The sequence below is a fragment of the Poromitra crassiceps genome (assembly GCF_964638095.1).
Source record: "Poromitra crassiceps genome assembly, chromosome: 25".
Classification (NCBI taxonomy): domain Eukaryota; kingdom Metazoa; phylum Chordata; class Actinopteri; order Beryciformes; family Melamphaidae; genus Poromitra; species Poromitra crassiceps.
This window is the reverse complement of record NC_139649.1, coordinates 7,453,334-7,471,968: the sequence shown is the minus strand read 5'-3', so window position 1 is coordinate 7,471,968 and position 18,635 is coordinate 7,453,334. Positions and strand designations below refer to the sequence as shown.

Sequence of the window (18,635 nt, the reverse complement as noted above, 5' to 3'; positions counted from 1 at the left end):
ACACTTTGAAGTCTCTCTCTCCTCCTCTGTCTGTTCTAACATCTCCACTCTTTTTCCCATGGCTCAGGCTGCTGCATGTGTGTGTGTGTGTTGTGCCAGCGCTGCCATGCAGCGGGCCGCTTCGCCAACGCCGGGACAAAAGGGGCAGGGTCAGAGGGCGGGCGTACGCCCTGTTTGATGTCGATGACCGAACGCGCCCCCCCAATTTCACCCTCTCTCAGTTCCTAACAACGGGGACGGGGGGGGGGGGGGGGGGGGGGGGGGGGAGGGGAGGAGCGAGGCACGAGGAGGGAGAGAACCGGGCGTATTGGGGTACGATCTCCTGCCGGCCTGAAGGAAAAGACCCTTTCTTTCTCTCTCTCTTTCTCCCCCTTCCTTCTCTCTCTCTTTCTCCCCCTTCCTTCTCTCTCTCCTTCTCCTCTTCTCTCTCTCTCTCTGCAGCGCTCACACTGGGAACCCTCTTGGCCTGACATGGTCTTTCTCAGCATATGGGTGGAGGATTGCACGGGGCTGCTGGAGGGCCAGAAACACCATCATGTCCGCTCTGGTTTCTCAACTAACTCACTTTCGCCAGTGAACTTTTTACCAGCCCGACGTCAAATGATGAGCGATCATGAAAAAGATAAAAACGATGTGGTTTCCTCTCCTCCAGAGGCAGGCAAACACAACCCAACTTGGCCTCAGCTAACGATGAAACGATGAAATCATAGAAAGACATGAACAGACTGGGCTGGAGAAGAACCGGCCGGGCTTCCGCAGGCCGACGGGAGTTAAAAAAATATTCCCATAGATGTTTCATAAAAGAGTTAAAAGGAGAGAGAGAGAGAGAGAGAGGGGCTTTTTAAGTCAGTGCTCAGCGCAAACACTTCCAAGTGAGGTGTGGTGGGCTGCTGACGGGGACATGTCAAACTGGTGGTCTCTATGGCCCGAGTCTGGAGTCCTGGACTCAACTTAGCTGGCAAGTGGCAAGTGAGTCAGGATCTGGAGCGGAACTTTTGGATGCGAGAGGAATGAGAAAGCCTGTTCCCATTCCTCTGATGGTCTGTGTCTGAAGAGCGCGGAGACGAGCCCAGAAACAGGCCCGGAAAGCGGGGGGGGGTTGTGGAGGCGCAGGAGAGGGGTGATAGAGAGAGAGGGGTGATAGAGAGAGAGGTGATAGAGAGAGAGGGGTGATAGAGGAGAGAGGGGTGATAGAGAGAGAGAGGGGTGATATAGAGAGAGGGGTGATAGAGAAAGAGGGGTGATAGAGAGAGAGGGGTGACAGAGGGGTGATAGAGAGAGAGAGGTGATAGAGAGAGAGAGGGGTGATAGAGAGAGAGAGGGGTGATGGAGAGAGAGGGGTGATAGAGAGAGAGGGCTGATATAGAGAGAGAGAGGGGTGATATAGAGAGAGAGAGGTGATAGAGAGAGAGAGGTGATAGAGAGAGAGAGGGGTGATATAGAGAGAGAGAGGTGATAGAGAGAGAGAGGGGTGATAGAGAGAGAGAGGGGTGATGGAGAGAGAGGGGTGATAGAGAGAGAGGGGTGATATAGAGAGAGAGGGGTGATAGAGAGAGAGAGGGGTGATAGAGAGAGAGGGGTGATAGAGAGAGAGAGGGGTGATAGAGAGAGAGGGGTGATAGAGAGAGAGAAGGGTGATAGAGAGAGAGAAGGGTGATAGAGAGAGAGGGTGAGACACTCACAGCTTGTTGAGGCTGTCCAGGCCGGAGGAAGGCCCCGTTGGTGTCCTCTATTGTGCCTGAGATGTCATTATGGTCCAGCTCCCTGTGGAGAATGAGAGAAAAAAAAGGGGATATAGAGAGAGATGGAGGGAGGGAGGGAGGAGGGAGGGAGGGAGGAAGGGAGGAGAGGAGGGACAGGGTCTGCCAGCGCTGAAGCGTTTCATAGCCGCCTTGGCAGAGGCCGGCCTGGAAGTCACGGGTTACCCCCTCGCCCACACTCCCCCTGTCCTCCCCCTCTCTCCCCCTGTCCTCCCCCCTCTGCACCTGGTTAAGAGCCCCTCCACAGCTCGGCTCTGCTCTGCCAACAAGCGCATTCTTCCTTTAGAGGGGTGGAGGAGGAGCGTGCATGTGAGGATATAGTGTGTGTGTGCGCTTGTGTGTGTGAGTGTGTGCGCGTGTGTGCGTGCATGGGTGTGTGTGTGCACGCGTGTGCATGTGCATGTGTCTGTGTGAGTGTGTGTGTGCATGCATGTGTGTGTGTGTGTGTGTGTGTGTTGTGTGTGTGTGTGTGTGTGCCTGCGTGTAAAGGCAAACACATGTATAATTCATGAGGGCATGGAGGGCTTGGCATGGACACAATGCCTGTGAGAGCCAGACAGTTGGGTCTATGCATCCGATGGTGGCAGGTATGGCAAAGCTCAAAGCAAAGCCAACAGTCTTGCTAACGAGGTTATGGAGGACAGAGCTTAGCCGTGGCCAGGCAGCCATTGACGAATAGAGGCACTATGAAAGGGGGAAAAAGTTGGAAAAAGGGCTGCTTTGAGTGCGCTCGGAGCTTTCCAAACACTTGTTGAATGCACTTTGTTTGCTTCCCCTCGCACGGCTAGCCTAGCGAGGCTGAAGTCATCGCGGCTAAAGGAACCGGCGCCCCGCCCCCCTCCGCATGCCCCGCCCCCTCCGCATGCTAATCGAAAAGAAAAACAAAAACAACGCGCTCGGAGACAAAAGCGTAGCGAGTTGCCGCTCTAGCGCACGCTTTGTCTCGGGAGCCATTAAAGACTTTCTTTCAAACTTGGGAAAGGCCTTTGAGGTTGATGGTCACCCACACACACCCCCTCCCCCCCCTCCTCCCCCCTCCTCCAAAATAACCCCCTCTACCCTCCTCCTCCCCCCTCCTCCTCCCCCCTTCACTTACCATCCTTCCCTCGTCCCCTCTGGTTCTTTTCAGCTCCTCTGGCCTCTGTCTTAGCTGGACTGCACTGGGGGCTGCAATTTCCTCCTCTTTCTGGCTGGGTGGACGTGAATGGCGTTGCCTTGTTAAAGGAGGGGCCAGCGGCGGGGGCCGGCCGTATTGCGGGGGACCGAGGGGGCACCGGGGGCCCCCGATGAGCCAACGACCCCCCGTGCCGAATGAGAGGGCAGGCTGGCCCGGCCGGCTGAGCTCGGAGCTGTTTCACACCCCAGCGCAGCCTCCTGCTCCTGCCTCCTGGCCCCACGCCAGCCGTGACCAGCAGCCACGGACCAATTAAAGCTGCCCCGGCTCCCTTTCAGGGACCGGCCTGTGCCCGGCCTCCCCTCCATTGATTAGATTAGGCCTGCCTCAAAGAGAAAGAGGAGGAGAGGAAGAGGAGGAGGAGGAGAAGAGAGAGAGAGAGAGATGAAGAGCAGCCTTAGAAGATGGCAGGGTGGCCTGAGACCAGAGGAAACGGGCCTGAAAGGCTAAAGACAACAAAGCAGGCAAATAAAGAAGGGAATAAAGGGTGTGAGGAGAGAAAGAGAGAAGGGCCCCTCTCATAAGCTGAGCTCCCCTCCCCCCTCTCTCTCTTCTCCTCTGTAGCTAGTTAGCTTAGCTAGCACCCCTGTGTACCAGCAGAGAAATACCTCCTCTCTCTCTCCTCTGTAGCTAGTTAGCTTAGCTAGCACCCTCTGTACCAGCAGAGAAATACCTCCTCTCTCTCTCCTCTGTAGCTAGTTAGCTTAGCTAGCACCCTCTGTGCCAGCAGAGAAATCCCCCCCTCTCTCCTCTGTAGCTAGTTAGCTAGCACCCTCTGTGCCAGCAGAGAAAGACCTCCTCTCTCCTCTGTAGCTAGTTAGCTAGCACCCTCTGTGCCAGCAGAGAAAGCCCCCCCTCTCTCCTCTGTAGCTAGTTAGCTAGCACCCTCTGTGCCAGCAGAGAAAGACCTCCCTCTCTCTTCTCACTCTGTAGCTAGTTAGCTAGCACCCTGTGTGCCAGCAGAGAAAGACATCCCCTCTCTCTCCTCTGTAGCTAGTTAGCTAGCACCCTCTGTGCCAGCAGAGAAAGACCTCCTCTCTCTCTCTTCTCCTCTGTAGCTAGATAGCTAGCACCCTCTGTGCCAGCAGAGAAAGCCCCCCCCCCTCTCTCTCCTCTGTAGCTAGTTAGCTAGCACCCTCTGTGCCAGCAGAGAAAGGCCTGTATGCGTCTTGGCTTGTCAGCCCACTGGAGGAGAGAGCTTGCCTAGCGAGCTCAGGCACGACTCTTTTCTCTGGCTCTCTCACTGGGAAGAAGCACAGCCAAGAGGACCTCTGCTTAGGAACCAAACGCCACCCCCTGAAGCCTTTCTCCTTTATTTCTCCCTCCATTTCTTTCTTTCATTCCCTCCTTTTCTTCTCCAGGCCCGGTTGGGCTTTTTGTGCACCGGGTGGAACAGAGGGAACAGAACCCTCTATCCTGCTTTTCATTGCTTCAGAATGGAGGGGGGGGGGGAATCTCCAGGAGGTGAGCGACACAGAACACGTGCGTCCAAGTTGGTTCGAACCAATGGACAAAAAAAAGACAAAAAGAAACACACAAAGGAGTGAAGACAGAAAAGACACAACAAACTAACAAAAAAAAAAGTTCCCACAGAAACCATGACAATAGTGACGCATGCACACCTCGTAAAAGAAGGGGGGGGACTCTGCCCATGAATAAACATGAATGCAAATGAGATCAAACTCTGAAAAAGTAGCCGCCTTGAAAGTAAACAACCCCTCTTTCTTAAATCAACTGCTGCGTCTGCGTAAGCCGTATATCAAATATCACATGAGAAAAACCAATATTAAATGTCTCCGTTTTCACGGCTCCCGAGTGGCACATCGTGGCCTCATCGTCAGCAGGGGCAGAACTGTTGTTGTTGTGTTGTGTGTGTGTGTGTGTGTGTGTGTGTGCATGTGTGTGTGTGTGTCTGTGTGTGTGTGTGTGTGTGTGTGTGTGTGGGGGAGGTACTTACAGGACGCGCAGGGCCTTGAGGCCCCTGAAGGCTCCCTCGGCGATGTGGCTGATGGAGTTGTGCCCAGACGGAGGGTGTGGAGGTCCCCAGCACGGCCAGGACTAGCCTCGTCTAGACGAGTCAAGTTGTTGTACGACAGATTCCTGGAGAGTGAGAGAAGGGAGAAGGACCGAGGAAAAAAAGGGCCGAGTCAGACAGACGGAGACAGAGAGAGAGAGAGAGAGAGAGAGAGAAATGGGAGAGAGAAACGGACTGTGTGAGGTCTGGAAGGAGATGACAGGTGGCAGAACACCGAGGCAACTCGAGACATCATCATATGAAATTTCATGGCTGATTCAATGTCTATTTGCCACTCTGTGATGCCTTTTTCCATTGTGCTTTTCTCCTCCACACAAGATGTGAGCAGAGAATGAGCTTAGCAGAGCTCTGAGCTCAGCAGACCTCTGAGCTCAGCAGACCTCTGAGCTCAGCAGACCTCTGAGCTCAGCAGAGCTCTGAGCTCAGCAGAGCTCCTGACTCCGGTTTCTTCACTGTCAAAACAGTTGGGTCCTCACCGTCAAACAGTTAGGACCTACACTAACTGTTTTCTTCACTGTCAGACAGTTAGGACCTACAGTAACTGTTTTCTTCACTGTCAGACAGTTAGGACCTACAGTAACTCTTTTCTTCACTGTCAAACAGTTAGGACCTACAGTAACTGTTTTCTTCACTGTCAAACAGTTAGGACCTACAGTAACTGTTTTCTTCACTGTCAAACAGTTAGGACCTACAGTAACTGTTTTTCTTCACTGTCAGACAGTAGGACCTACAGTAACTGTTTTCTTCACTGTCAAACAGTTAGGACCTACAGTAACTGTTTTCTTCACTGTCAAACAGTTAGGACCTACAGTAACTGTTTTTCTTCACTGTCAAGGACCTACAGTAACTGTTTTCTTCACTGTCAAACAGTTAGGACCTACACTAACTGTTTTCTTCACTGTCAAACAGTTAGGACCTGTTTGACAGTGAAGAAAACTTGAGTCTTGGTTGGAACCGCACACATCTACAACCTCAACTTCTAAGCCCACTTGAGCATGTGGTAAAGCCGTGGAGAATATGCTGTCACTCATGTAAAAAAAAAAAGTGAAACGCTGCCAATCACAGAGATTATCCCGCTTTGAAAAAAGTGGGATAATCTCTGTGATTGGCAGTATCACAGTAGTCACATATTGTAGGCAAAGATAATGACATTTGATCCAAGAAAAATGTTGATAAAAGTTGACTTGCATGAGAGACAAAGTGAAAATCTAATTTCATTGGCAAATCCGTTCCACTCGTTTTAAGAAAAGACTAATAATACACGTGTCAAATCAACGACTTATTAAAATGAGTGGTTTTTGCAGTCCGGTCATAGCAAGTAATATAATAATAATACCTCTTGATAAGTTCTGATTATAAATGATGATAAATCCCATAAAGCTATCTTTCAGACAGTGGTCAAAGGCGGTGTTGTGTGTTTCACTGCCCCCTCTGTGGCCACTGGCCAGGCTCTGGCTCTGCTTGGCCAGTCATGTGTGGAGAGATTCTCCCTGATGGACCCAGCTCAGCCTGGACCCATTCGGGAATGCAATAACACGCTGCTCATAAAGACCCAGTGCCTCTCTCCCTCTCTCTCTCCCTCTCTCCCATCAGCCGAGGGAGTCATCCTGACCTTAGATAATAACATCATATAACCAACCGCTGTCTGCTGCAGAACAGGGAGGATGATACGCGTACGGCCCCTGGGAGCAATCTGTCATAGCGTAGACGTGTGCACAGGGAAACAGCGCGGAGAAGAAGATACCCAGAGCAAACTAACCTGAACGCAGAGAGGAAAAGCAATAAGTCCATCCATCTCTCCCCCGTGGGCGCGCGGTGTCCTGACGCTAACACATAAACGGAGACAGGCGCCACACAGATAACCCCGGGCAAACCCGCGCGAGTTAGCGACGCGTGAGCTGCACTTTACAGCGGCAATACAGTGACGGCCATGTCAACAGAACAGGAACGAGTCGGGGGGATAATAACTCTCTCGTGGCGATCCCTCAGTGTAATTACCACAACACAACCGGCAGAGGATTAGGCGCTGGTTTAACTAAACCCCCACACCGCCTCAGACCTGAATACAACAACTCTTGTCAGAGGGCTTAAGTGCTGCGGAGCCCAGCTCTAATTATGGGATAAACAGGCTTATGGTGAGAATAGCGCCGCTGTATTGAGTGTTAACGCACAACGTCATTTAACCCTGCCTAAGGTGGGAAGGACGATACGGGGGTGTGTGGGAAGAGAACGGCTGGGTTCTCAGGCTATAGGACATGAGGAGGGCACAGACTGAGGGTTTACATCGGAAGAGAGGCCAAACGATCCAATGTAATGCTATAATTGAGTGCGTTTACATGCACACCAATAAACTGATAACTGTGAGTAATCAGTTTATGGCAATAATCTGATTTCTGCGTTTACATGCACTTTAATAATCCGACAATAGGAAAAACCCGGGTTTACATGATTCAGTCAATTAGTCGGATTTCTCTCCAGAAGGCAGTGGTAATTCAACTTTTTACATGCAACTTGTACATGCACAGTGCATGCGCAGATGTATAAACCCACAAGAAACCTGATAAGCTGTATACATGCACTCAAAAGACAGGTTATTGGCCAAAAACCTAGGTATGTTTATCGGTTTATTCATAACCCGATTACGGCCATAAACGGATAAAGCTTATCAGTTTATGCTGTTTACATGACCATTTGAATAATCAGGTAACTCCAGAAATCCGCTAATAAACTGTTTATTGTGTGCATGTAAATGCACTTGATTGTGCATTTTTGGTGTGCAAGGTTTGAAATATGTAACCTACATTTTTGGGGGTTTAGGTTAATCTAGGAAACGTGGAGAAACGTTGCTATTTGGTTCTGCGAGAGCCATAAAACACAGAATGCATGCGTAGAAAGACGATCTGATACGATCGCATTTGCTGACCTCAAAATCTCTTCCAGTGCAGCAGTTATCATTCCATGTTTACTAGATTTTGACCACAGTCGGCTGAATGTTATTTGCATGTCGATGGGGACATCTGGCAGGACAGTTTGTGTGTTCAGGGCTCATTGAAATGCCGGTAGGTACTCACAGTTCCCTCAGCTTCTGGCAGAACTTCCAGCCGTCAGGGTTGATGCGGGCGATGGAGTTGTTGGAGAGGAACAGCTGCTGCAGGGACGTCAGGCCGTACAGCGAGCCACTGTTCACCTCCATCAGGCTGTTGTAGTCCAAGTGACTGCACCAGACCAGACAGAATAGGAAGGATATCGTCATGGTCACGGTGGGGAATGTCGTTTTTTTTTATGTACCGAGAAAGAAGTTGGAGAGCTTAACATAATGGTTAGCAGGCGACTGTGATTTCAGTGTGTGGTTAAATTATGTCAAAGTTGGTGAATGGTTTTGCCTCAGAGATGTTTTGTGCAAAGCTGCTTGCAAATGACTGTGTGGAACTAACAAAGTATTTATTCCATGGTGAAACAAGGAAAATTATTGATGTGTAAATGTATAATAATATACACAGGACAGGTGGCTTATCAAGAGACTCTGATTGGTACTGATCTTTTTATTTTTATTTTACATACAGGACTTTCATCTTGGCCAGGTCCCAGAAGGCCCCGTCGGTCAGCTTGCTGATGTTGTTCCTCTGCAGCTTCAGCACCTCCAGGCTGGACAGACCCTGGAAGGTCAGACCCTCCACCTGCCGGATGCGGTTCCTGTTCAACTCACTAGAGGGTGGACACCGGGCGCATACACACACACACACACACACACACACACACACACACACACACACACACACACACACGCGCGCACACGCGCGCACACACACACACACACACACACACACACGCACGCACGCGCACACACACACACACACACACACACACAGAGAGATAGGTACAAACTTAGTGATCGATTGTGAGAGAAAACCAGTGAGACATTTAATCATACGTTGTTGTTGTTGCTGAACAACAATAGCTTCCTTTCATTCCCTCAGATTAAAGACAAAAAGAACACCCTGACCCACATGTTTGAAAGCAGGGGAGCCATTTCCCCGTCTTTCTGACGCAGGAATGCTACGCCCTCATGCTACATGCTACATCCATCACAGCCTGAGTCAAACGCACAGATTCCTGTAGCTCACACGCTTCAGTTGGAGCATTTTGTCCCTAACAAACCCCTAGCTTTACAGGCATTCCTCAGCGCTGTCCTCTCCACCTGTGGCACAGGGCCAGCAGCGCTGCTGTGCGCCCGCAGGCTTCGGCTTACAAACGGGGGGTCACCCTCTGACCCGGGCCATCCCTCCACACCAACACGAGGCTTCATAAATCTCAGCGGGGTCAACTGCAGGAGCAAACAAACTCATCCCAATAGCATCACGCTACAGGCATCTACCTAGCTATACTTGGAAGAGCATGTTGAGCACAACGCAGTGTAGGAAATTAAAAACATATTTTGAGGGCAACTTTTGCCCCCACGGTCTAAAAATTGGGGGCATTTACAAAATTATGGGGGCACTTAAAAAAATAGTAATTACTGCATAAAGTTGCTAAAGCGTAGTGTGAACAATTAGGGCTGTTTCTGTCTGTTTAAAATTAAATTAATTGAACGAGAAGAAAATTATAGAAATCTTGGGGGCAATATTTGCCCCTGGATCATGTTTTTTAGGGGCATTCTGAGATTTCATGGGGCATTTTTGCCCGGCTTACCCCTGGCTAAATTCCTACGCTGAGCACGAATCTCACACTAAGGAAGATATGTCTTCATGTTGGGTGGCTACACATTTGATTCTTGAGATTTCAGGTGTGAGAAGGTGACACATTGCGTGAGACGTGGAAAAACGGCAGTTGGTCTCACCTGTACCTTATGAAAAGGCGGAGCCTGTAGTAACGGGTGAGTCTGTACACCTGGCGTGTGTGTGTGTGGGGGGGGGGGGGGGGGGGGGGGTTGCGATCGCCGCCCCCAGCCCCCGCGAGCATAAACATCCACGCAGTCTCTTTTGTGTCTTAATGTGTAGCAGCACTAGCGTGTGCAGATACAGTGTCACCGGGGCCACCTGTCCAACAATAGGCACCTGGGGAAACCGCTGGAGCCACAATGGGGGGAGACTCCCATTACATGAGTCCCTTCTCTTGCCCCAGAATGGAGGTGTTGAGCTATGGATGAGGTCTACCTCATCGCTACGCTGCAGGGAAGATGGAAGGAGATAATGGAGGATGATGATTCTGGGAATGAGCTAGCCCCACTTTGAGGATGTGGTAGAAGGCCGTAAATCAACTATATGGCCCTGAAGTTTACCTAGGCGAAACCACAGGTCTAGCTCACACTAATAGGGTTCCAATGTTAAACACACAAAGCTAGATCAACAGTCCACAAGTCCTCTTCCTTCAAATCTCTCAATTCTCCTCAACTCTCGAAGTTCTTCTCGAAGTTCTTCTCTAAGTTCTTCTCTAAGTTCATTCTGTCTCCCCTTAGGCGACATTAGAGGCCTGCTAGAGGGAAGACAGAATTAATTTATTTTCAGCCTCTAACACAAACATCAATTATGGCTTGTTTTCTGCAGGGAGAACCGGGCCTGACAGAGCCAAACAGAACCTTGTCAGCGCACTAACAACATTGTTAACGTGATGAAAGCCAGTGGTACTACTCACAGCTGGGTGAGCCTGGGGAGCTGGAAGGCTTTCACGGGGATCTGGCTGAGGCGGTTTCGGCTCAGTCGGAGGACCTGCAGAGTGGAACCCAGATGGTCCAGAGCGCCCAGCTCCAACACGCTCAGCTTGTTGTTGCTCAGGTACCTGGAACAGAGCGGAGCATGTTGTGGCGTGAGGGACTTAGAGAGCAGCACGGCTTAAAAGCTCCCCTGTTCTACTCTTTGTCTCGGGTTCTACTCCTGTTTAGGGCTGCCACTAACGATTATTTTCATAATCGATTAATCTGTCGATTATTTTCTCGATTAATCGATGAGTTGTTTGGTCTATGAAATGTCAGAAAATGGTAGCAAATGACGATCAGTGTTTCCCCAAAGCCCAAAATGACGCCCTCAAATGTCTTGTTTTGTCCACAACTCAAAGATAATATCAGTTTACTGTCATACAGGAGTAAAGAACAGAAAATATTCACATTTAAGAAGCTGGAATCAGAGAATTTAGACGTTTTCTCTTCAAATTGTACTCAAAATGATTAATCGATTATCAAAATAGTTGTCGATTAATTTTCTGTCGATCGACTAATCGATTAATCGTGGCAGCTCTACTCCTGTTACTGTACTTCAATAATGCATTACCGTAAATTCCGGACTATAAGCCGCGGCTTTTTTCCCGTTTTTTGGCCCCTGCGGCTTATATAACGGTGCGTCTTATCTATGGATTTTTTCAGAAAAAAAAAAAAAAAAAAAAAAAATCTCTCTTTTTTAGCACTCTTTCTAACTATAAATCCACTTCTGTTTTAATTTCCTCTCTTGCCCTCTTTTCACCACACCGCGGACACTGTGTGCACTGTAAAAATAAACAACGGTGGTGTTGTGTTATGTTGTTTTGTTGAAATGTTGTAATACGGTAAATGGGAGCTTCCTCAAACAGCCATCTCTTCCCGACAATCCCCTCTGTGCGTGACCACTTACATATGGTAATTACGGTAAGCAAACGGCCACTCGGGCAACAACTCCCTCCCCCGACTACCAGGAGAAAATCACAAACTTCGGCGAATTCACACAAAGGAAGATCAAGGAATATTCACAACAAGACGAGCAGTAGAAGCAACACTCTCACTTACCATGGGGAAGGTACGCAGAAATTCACACGAGGCAGCTTTCAAGTTGAAAGCAGTCAATCTCGCATTAAAAGAGAGCAGCCGCCGATCAAACAGAGCAGCCGCGCGTAACCTGGGCAAAAGGGACTGTCCGTCCGGGGGAGAACTACTGAACAACTCCCTCCCGACTATCAGGAGAAAATCACAAACTTCGGCGAATTCACACAAAGGAAGATCACGGAATATTATAGGAGTGTGAAAACATCCACAATTACCAACGGGTTCCAAAACGCTGGACTGCTGCGGGATGAAGAGGATGACGCCACGGGGACTGCCCCCTAGTCCGATACCTCACGAGTCCGATACCTCACGAGTCCGACACCTCATGGTTTTGGGTTAGGGTCTGGGGGAGGTTAGGTTTAGGCGTGGGGGTGGGAGAGGTTAGGTTTTGGGTTAGGGTCTGGGGGATGTTAGGTTTAGGCGTGGGGGTGGGAGAGGTTAGGTTTTGGGTTAGGGTCTGGGGGAAGTTAGCCTCTTTTTTCGGACTCGTGAGGTGTCGGACTCGTGAGGTATCGGACTCGTGCCATGGCACCTGAAGGAGAGAGGAGAGTGGTTGACGAAGCCACCCTGAACCTGTTCGTTTCCGACACTGAAGATGAGGACTTTGGTGGTTTCAGTACGCAGGAAGAAGAGGAAGACGAGGATTAGTGACTTGACTTCTCTGGTTACAGGTTTGCTGCACATATACGGTAGCCTATTGTTGTGTGATTTTGTCTGGGGATTAGTGACCTGACTTTTGTTTTGTTTTGTTGAAATGTTAATAAATGGGAGCTTCCCCAAACAGCGATCTCTTTCCCGACATTCCTCTCTGTGCACGAACCCTTTCATATGGTAATTAAACATCAAAACACCCGCGGCTTATAGTCCGGTGCGGCTTATAGAAGAAAAAAATAGTCAATTTTGGTCCCGCGGCTTATACACCGGTGCGTCTTATAGTCCGGAATTTACGGTACATACATTTTCATTCATACATTCTACATGTTCTTCTAGTGCTGGCATTGTTAGATGAATGAGTGTACAGTATGTGAATTGATACGTGTGTGTATGTTGTGGTTGGCTCAGGTTTAGCAGAGACTTGGTATCTGTGTCGTTGGCACACCATGAGGCAGAGGTTGTACTTACAGGTCTCTGATATGGAGGCCTGCAGGGAAGCAGTGACCTCGTAGCTCGGTGATGTCATTATTGCTCAGGTCCAGGCTCTCCACCGACACCAGCTCTCTGGTCCTCCTGCCATCGATGCTGCGGATCTTGTTGTGATGTCTGGAAAATAACGGGCACCAAAGGCATTAGCTGGAGTCACTCAGAACCTACTACACAGCTAGGGCTGCTGGGAAATCAATCACTTGGATTTTTTAACGACGCTGATTCCGATTCTTAACGATTCTGGTTTCTGATCCTGATTTCAGGGGCGGGGTTCTGTGCTTAAGTCATATTCAGTCTTAATCACAATTGACTTGATACTTTTGTTGGTGGACTACAAACCAAAGGTGCATAAACTGAAACTAGCGTGAGTGAAATATGTTTATGAACCGATAAGCAGAACTGAAATTCAACTTTTTTTTTTACGGGTACCCGGTATTCCGAATTTCGGATTCCGTTCTAAATTGGAACAAAGTTTCGGTTCCCAACCCTACCTACAAGATCTGTCGCTTCTGAACCCAAGAAATGTCCAAATCACAAACTCAAAAAATGTTCGCCAGCTCTACTTCAGCCTCCTTTTTCCCAGCAGCTTTGGAAGACACAGTCAGAATCCCCTGGTTTCTCTAAGCCCACTCAGGAACTAAGAGAAGAGTACACAGAACAAAGTGCTCTTCGTTCCTCCAGCAAACGTGTACTTTAAGAGCTTCCAAACAGAGGCTGGCCTTCTCCAAACAATCCCAAAGACACCTGTGCTTCTCCACAGAGCTTAAACACAAAGACCTTTAGGTGGAGAGGGCCTCATTGATCACCCAGAGCCACTTCAGGGGGGGATTTCACAGCACTTGAGTGTGTGATGGAATGGAGATGCCTGCTACCATTCTCAAGAAGCTCTGGGCACTATCAAGGTCCTAATCTCCTCAGGACAAAGGAGGGGGAGGGGGGCTACTAACTATCTTACTCAAAGCCAAACTCAGCTCAAACCATCTTGAAATGTAGCATCTGATCGAACATTTACTGATACCACCATCCAGAGTCAATACAATGAGTAGTATAGTAGGCTGCATTTGTTTCAGAGGAAGAATAGGAGCTAATCAAGATATAGTATCTGGTCAGATGATTGTATATACTTGACTGTGGCTTAAAGAGGTAAACTGACCTCAGATTATGAGAACATGTAAAAACATGGTTTATTGACATTAAGACAGTTTGAGGCCAGAATAGCAAAACTTGCTACCCATCACTTATTCAAAGTAGTCAAAGCTGAGCAGGAAAAACACAAGCGTCCCCCTTTTAGGAGTGTCCTCCACACAGGGGGACGCTATTTCAGGACGGACCAGCCCTCTTCTGACAGGCCTCGTTAGCTCGGCTGAGCCAGAAGCCTGAGAAAAGACGGGACACTTTTCACTCTTTATTCTGGCGCTGCTCGCTCGGGGGCCCGTGTGGAATGGAGGGTCACAGTCCACCCCTACACCCCCCCCCTCACCCCCCTCACCCCCCCATCCTGTCCTCCTCAACATCTGTGCTGGGTTATTTTAAGGACCGGGACCAATTCCACACAGAGGAGAAGAAGCAGGAGGAGAAGAAGAAGGGATGGAATCCTAGTCATTTCCTTACACTGTGGAGGAGCAGGGGATGGTGTGGTGGGACATGGCCAGTGTGACGCACACACACACCACCTAAACACGCTAACTGATCCCACAGGGCACACACACACACACACACACACACACACACACACACACACACACACACACACACACACACACACACACACACACACACACCACCTAAACACGCTAACTGAACCCACAGGGCACACACACACACACACACACACACACACACACACACACACACACACACACACACACATACACCTACACCACCTAAACACGCTAACTGATCCCACAGGGCACACACACACACACACACACCACCTAAACACGCTAACTGAACCCACAGGGCACACACACACACACACACACACACACACACACACCCTAAACACTCTAACTGAACCCACAGAGTCTCACACAACCCCTAAACCTCTTCAAGCAGACACATACATGTGTATCTCTGTATTCTGTTCCAGAAGTTCAAGTAAGTAATGTATATTATCTGTTTACAGGTGTGTGTGTGTGTGTGTGTGTGTGTGTGTGAAAGAGAGAGAGAGAGAGAGAGAGAGAGAGAGAGTTGAAGGCCAGTGTTATCTGAGAATACATGAAAGCGTTGGTTGGGTGACACGTATGACACATGCCTGGGCACCGGCAGCACTTTCCTGACACTTCGGCTAAAGTTACTGACCTCACACACACACACACACACGCACACACACACACGCATGCGCGCCGCACACACACGCACACAGGTTTCCAGGCTATATGAGATGCAAGTCGATATACTAAGATACTAAATGACGTCTTTTTACAGTTCAGATTCATTTGCTTTGCCGGTGGATAGCAAGATAAAAGTTGAATGCAAAGCTAATAGCAAAAGGCGCAAAACACCTCAACAGAGGACTGTTCAACTTAACTTCCCAGGATGTGCGTGTGTGTGTGTGTGTGTGTGTGTGTGTGTGTGTGTGTGTGTGTGTGTGTGTGTGTGTGTGTGTGAGAGAGAGAGAGAGAGAGACACAGAGAGACAGAGAGAGAGAGAGAGCAGGTGTTCCACCAGTCAAACTCCATCAAAACAAGGTCAGTCCCTCCTTCCTTTCCAGCTCTCTCACCCAACAGATGGACACACACACACACACACACACACACACACACACACACACACACACACACACACACACACACACACACACACACACACACACACACACACACACACACACACACACACACACACACACACACACACACACACACACACACACACACACACACACACACACACACACACACAGTGTCTGGGAGGAGGGGGTCACACCACAGTGGCCCACCTGAATAAACAGCAGCGGAAATAGTTAAGGATGAGTCGCGCACGCATGACGCACACACACACACACACACACACACACACACACACACACACACACACACACACACACACACACACAGAGACTGACGCAGACTTATGGACAGAGGCTATAGTGAGCATGGGCAAGAGAAGGAAGGAGTTGAGAGAGAGAGAAAGAGAGAGAGGGAGGAGGGAGAGAGAGAAGAGGGAGAGAGCGGGGGAGGGAGAGAGAAAGAGGGAGGGAGGGAGGGAGAGACGAGGGAGCGAGAGAAAGAGAGAGAGAGAGGGAGGGAGAGAGGAGGGAGCGAGAGAAGGAGGGAGGGAGAGAGAGACGAGGGAGAGAAGGAGTGAGAGAGAGGGAGGGAGAGAAGGAAGAGAGAGAGAAGAAGGAGAGAGAGAGGTGAGGTGAGGTCAACAGCTGGTGACCTTTGCTGGGAAAAACAGATCAGTCTCAAAGTGGTGGGAGAGGTTGGCCTCTTTCTCTCGCTCTGTTCCTCTCTTTCTCTGTGACCAGTCCAACTCAGGCCAAACCCCTCTCCTCCCCCCCCCTCTCTCTCTCCCTCCCCCCCCTCTCTCTCTCTCCTCGCCCCCTCTCTCTCTCTCTCCTCCCCCTCTCTCTCCTTCCACACACCCCTCTCTCTCTCCTCCCCCCCCTCCCTCTCCTCCCCCCTCTCTCTCTCCTCCCCCCCCTCTCTCTCTCTCTCCTCCCCCCCTCTCTCTCTCTCTCTCCTCCCCCCTCTCTCCCTCACACACCCACAGCCCAGCTGTGTGTGAGATAGAGGGGCAGATAAAGAGAGGCTTCTGAGTGTGTTTGAAGTCAGCACAATAGTGGCGTTTACAAACCGGCCCGCTACTTAGCCGGCCCGCTCCTTAGCCGGCCCGCTACTTAGCTGGCCCGCTCCTTAGCCGGCCCGCTCCTTAGCCGGCCCGCTACTTAGCCGGCCCGCTCCTTAGCCGGGCCACTACTTAGCCGGGTCGCTCCTTAGCCGGCCCGCTACTTAGCCGGCCCGCTACTTAGCCGGGCCGCTCCTTAGCCGGGCCGCTCCTTAGCCGGGCCGCTACTTAGCCGGCCCGCTACGTAGCCGGCCCGCTACTTAGCCGGCCCGCTACTTAGCCGGCCCGCTACTTAGCCGGCCCGCTACTTAGCCGGCCCGCTACTTAGCCGGCCCGCTACTTAGCCGGCCCGCTCCTTAGCCGGCCCGCTACTTAGCCGGGCCGCTCCTTAGCCGGCCCGCTACTTAGCCGGCCCGCTACTTAGCCGGCCCGCTACTTAGCCGGGCCGCTCCTTAGCCGGCCCGCTACTTAGCCGGCCCGCTCCTTAGCCGGCCCGCTCCTTAGCTGGCCCGCTCCTTAGCCGGCCCGCTACTTAGCCGGGTCGCTCCTTAGCCGGCCCGCTCCTTAGCCGGCCCGCTCCTTAGCCGGGTCGCTCCTTAGCCGGGCCGCTACTTAGCCGGGTCGCTCCTTAGCCGGCCCGCTCCTTAGCCGGCCCGCTCCTTAGCCGGGCTGCTACTTAGCTGGCCCGCTATTTAGCCGGCCCGCTCCTTAGCCGGGCCGCTACTTAGCCGGCCCGCTCCTTAGCCGGCTCGCTCCCACTTAAGTCCAAATCTCATTATCCCCCATTCATCATTGAGCATCTGATGATCATGAGTCTGTCTCATTCTGACACCTCTTCTGATGTATGGAAAGTGCTTTACACTACAGCACGGTGCACATTCTCTCATTTCCACTGTCATCTTTGGGCGCGCTTGTTTGGCCCCTCCTCCTCCTCCTCCTCCATGTGAAGCTGGCCAGCGTCGGGGGACAAAAGCTGAATTATTTGTAAATCAGATGGTCTCGTGGGCCATATGATTTTGGTTCTGAAGGCTCTCTTTGATGTTGACGGGGCGGAGCTCAGAGCACAATAGGGAAGTTTGTGCTGCTCTGCTGTCTTTGACACTGTGTTTTTTAAACTTTTTAAACTCGCTTTGCCATCCTGCTGTGGCATTCTGGGAGTCTGCGGGATGTCAGCGGGCGCGCCAAGTGCGTTGCCTGGCATAATGGTTCTGTTCTGGTTGGTTCTAAGCTTCTACGTGCCGCGCTCAGAGTTCTGTTTCATTGTAAAACCATGTTCTTGGTCAGATGCTTTTCAGAAGCTCGCTTCTGATTGGTTGATGGATGATGTGTGATCATCAAAGGGCAGCGATTGGTCTAAAAGAACATCTTTAAATTGCAGCGACAAGACGGACCACACAGCTTAACGGGATAAGAGGTCACACGGCCGCTGCTCATTGGCTTATCTGTGCCTGAGGAACTCCACGAGACGGAGACATGAAAAGGAGCTGTCGGACCAGGGAGCGAGGGAACAGAAGAAAGAGAGAGAGAGGGAGCGGCGGGGAGCGGAAAAGAAGGTGAAGGACAAAGAGTGGGTCAGCCCCCTCAAACAAGAACGAGATGAACGAGAAAAGAAATGAGAAAGAAGAAACATGGAGGAGAAAGTGGACAAGAAAGAAAGCAGAGACAGGCCATTCACCTATTCCACACGGGGAAGGAATCCTGGAATGTGCAAAACTATTTGACCAATAAAAGTGATTCTGAGCATATCTGCTCTGTCCCGTGAGGCAACACATATCAGCTCCAATCAACCTTTAGAAAGCCAACAACTGCTCCTGTCCATTTCATCCTGGAAACGTCTCATCCAGCCTGACGACGGTTCACTGTTTCACTCTAGAAACATCACTCTCCTGTCAGAAGATCCTGTGAGTCTGAACTTCTGTCCCTGCTGCTACTCTGTTAGCCTCC

At 50.5% G+C, this 18,635-nt stretch overlaps 1 protein-coding gene across 1 annotated transcript in view; it reads right to left on the bottom strand.

The window, feature by feature from the left end:
* Positions 1–1,678: 1,678 nt before the first annotated feature.
* The window catches only part of lrig1 (leucine-rich repeats and immunoglobulin-like domains 1), a gene marked incomplete at its 3' end in the record, with an annotated part of 46,232 nt that continues 29,275 nt past the window's right edge, over positions 1,679–18,635 (bottom strand). Inside the window, 8 exon segments of the mRNA XM_083660642.1 lie at positions 1,679–1,708; positions 1,710–1,764; positions 4,892–4,952; positions 4,955–5,034; positions 8,041–8,184; positions 8,531–8,674; positions 10,601–10,744; positions 12,879–13,016. Coding sequence (XP_083516768.1) covers positions 1,679–1,708; positions 1,710–1,764; positions 4,892–4,952; positions 4,955–5,034; positions 8,041–8,184; positions 8,531–8,674; positions 10,601–10,744; positions 12,879–13,016 — 796 coding nt within the window.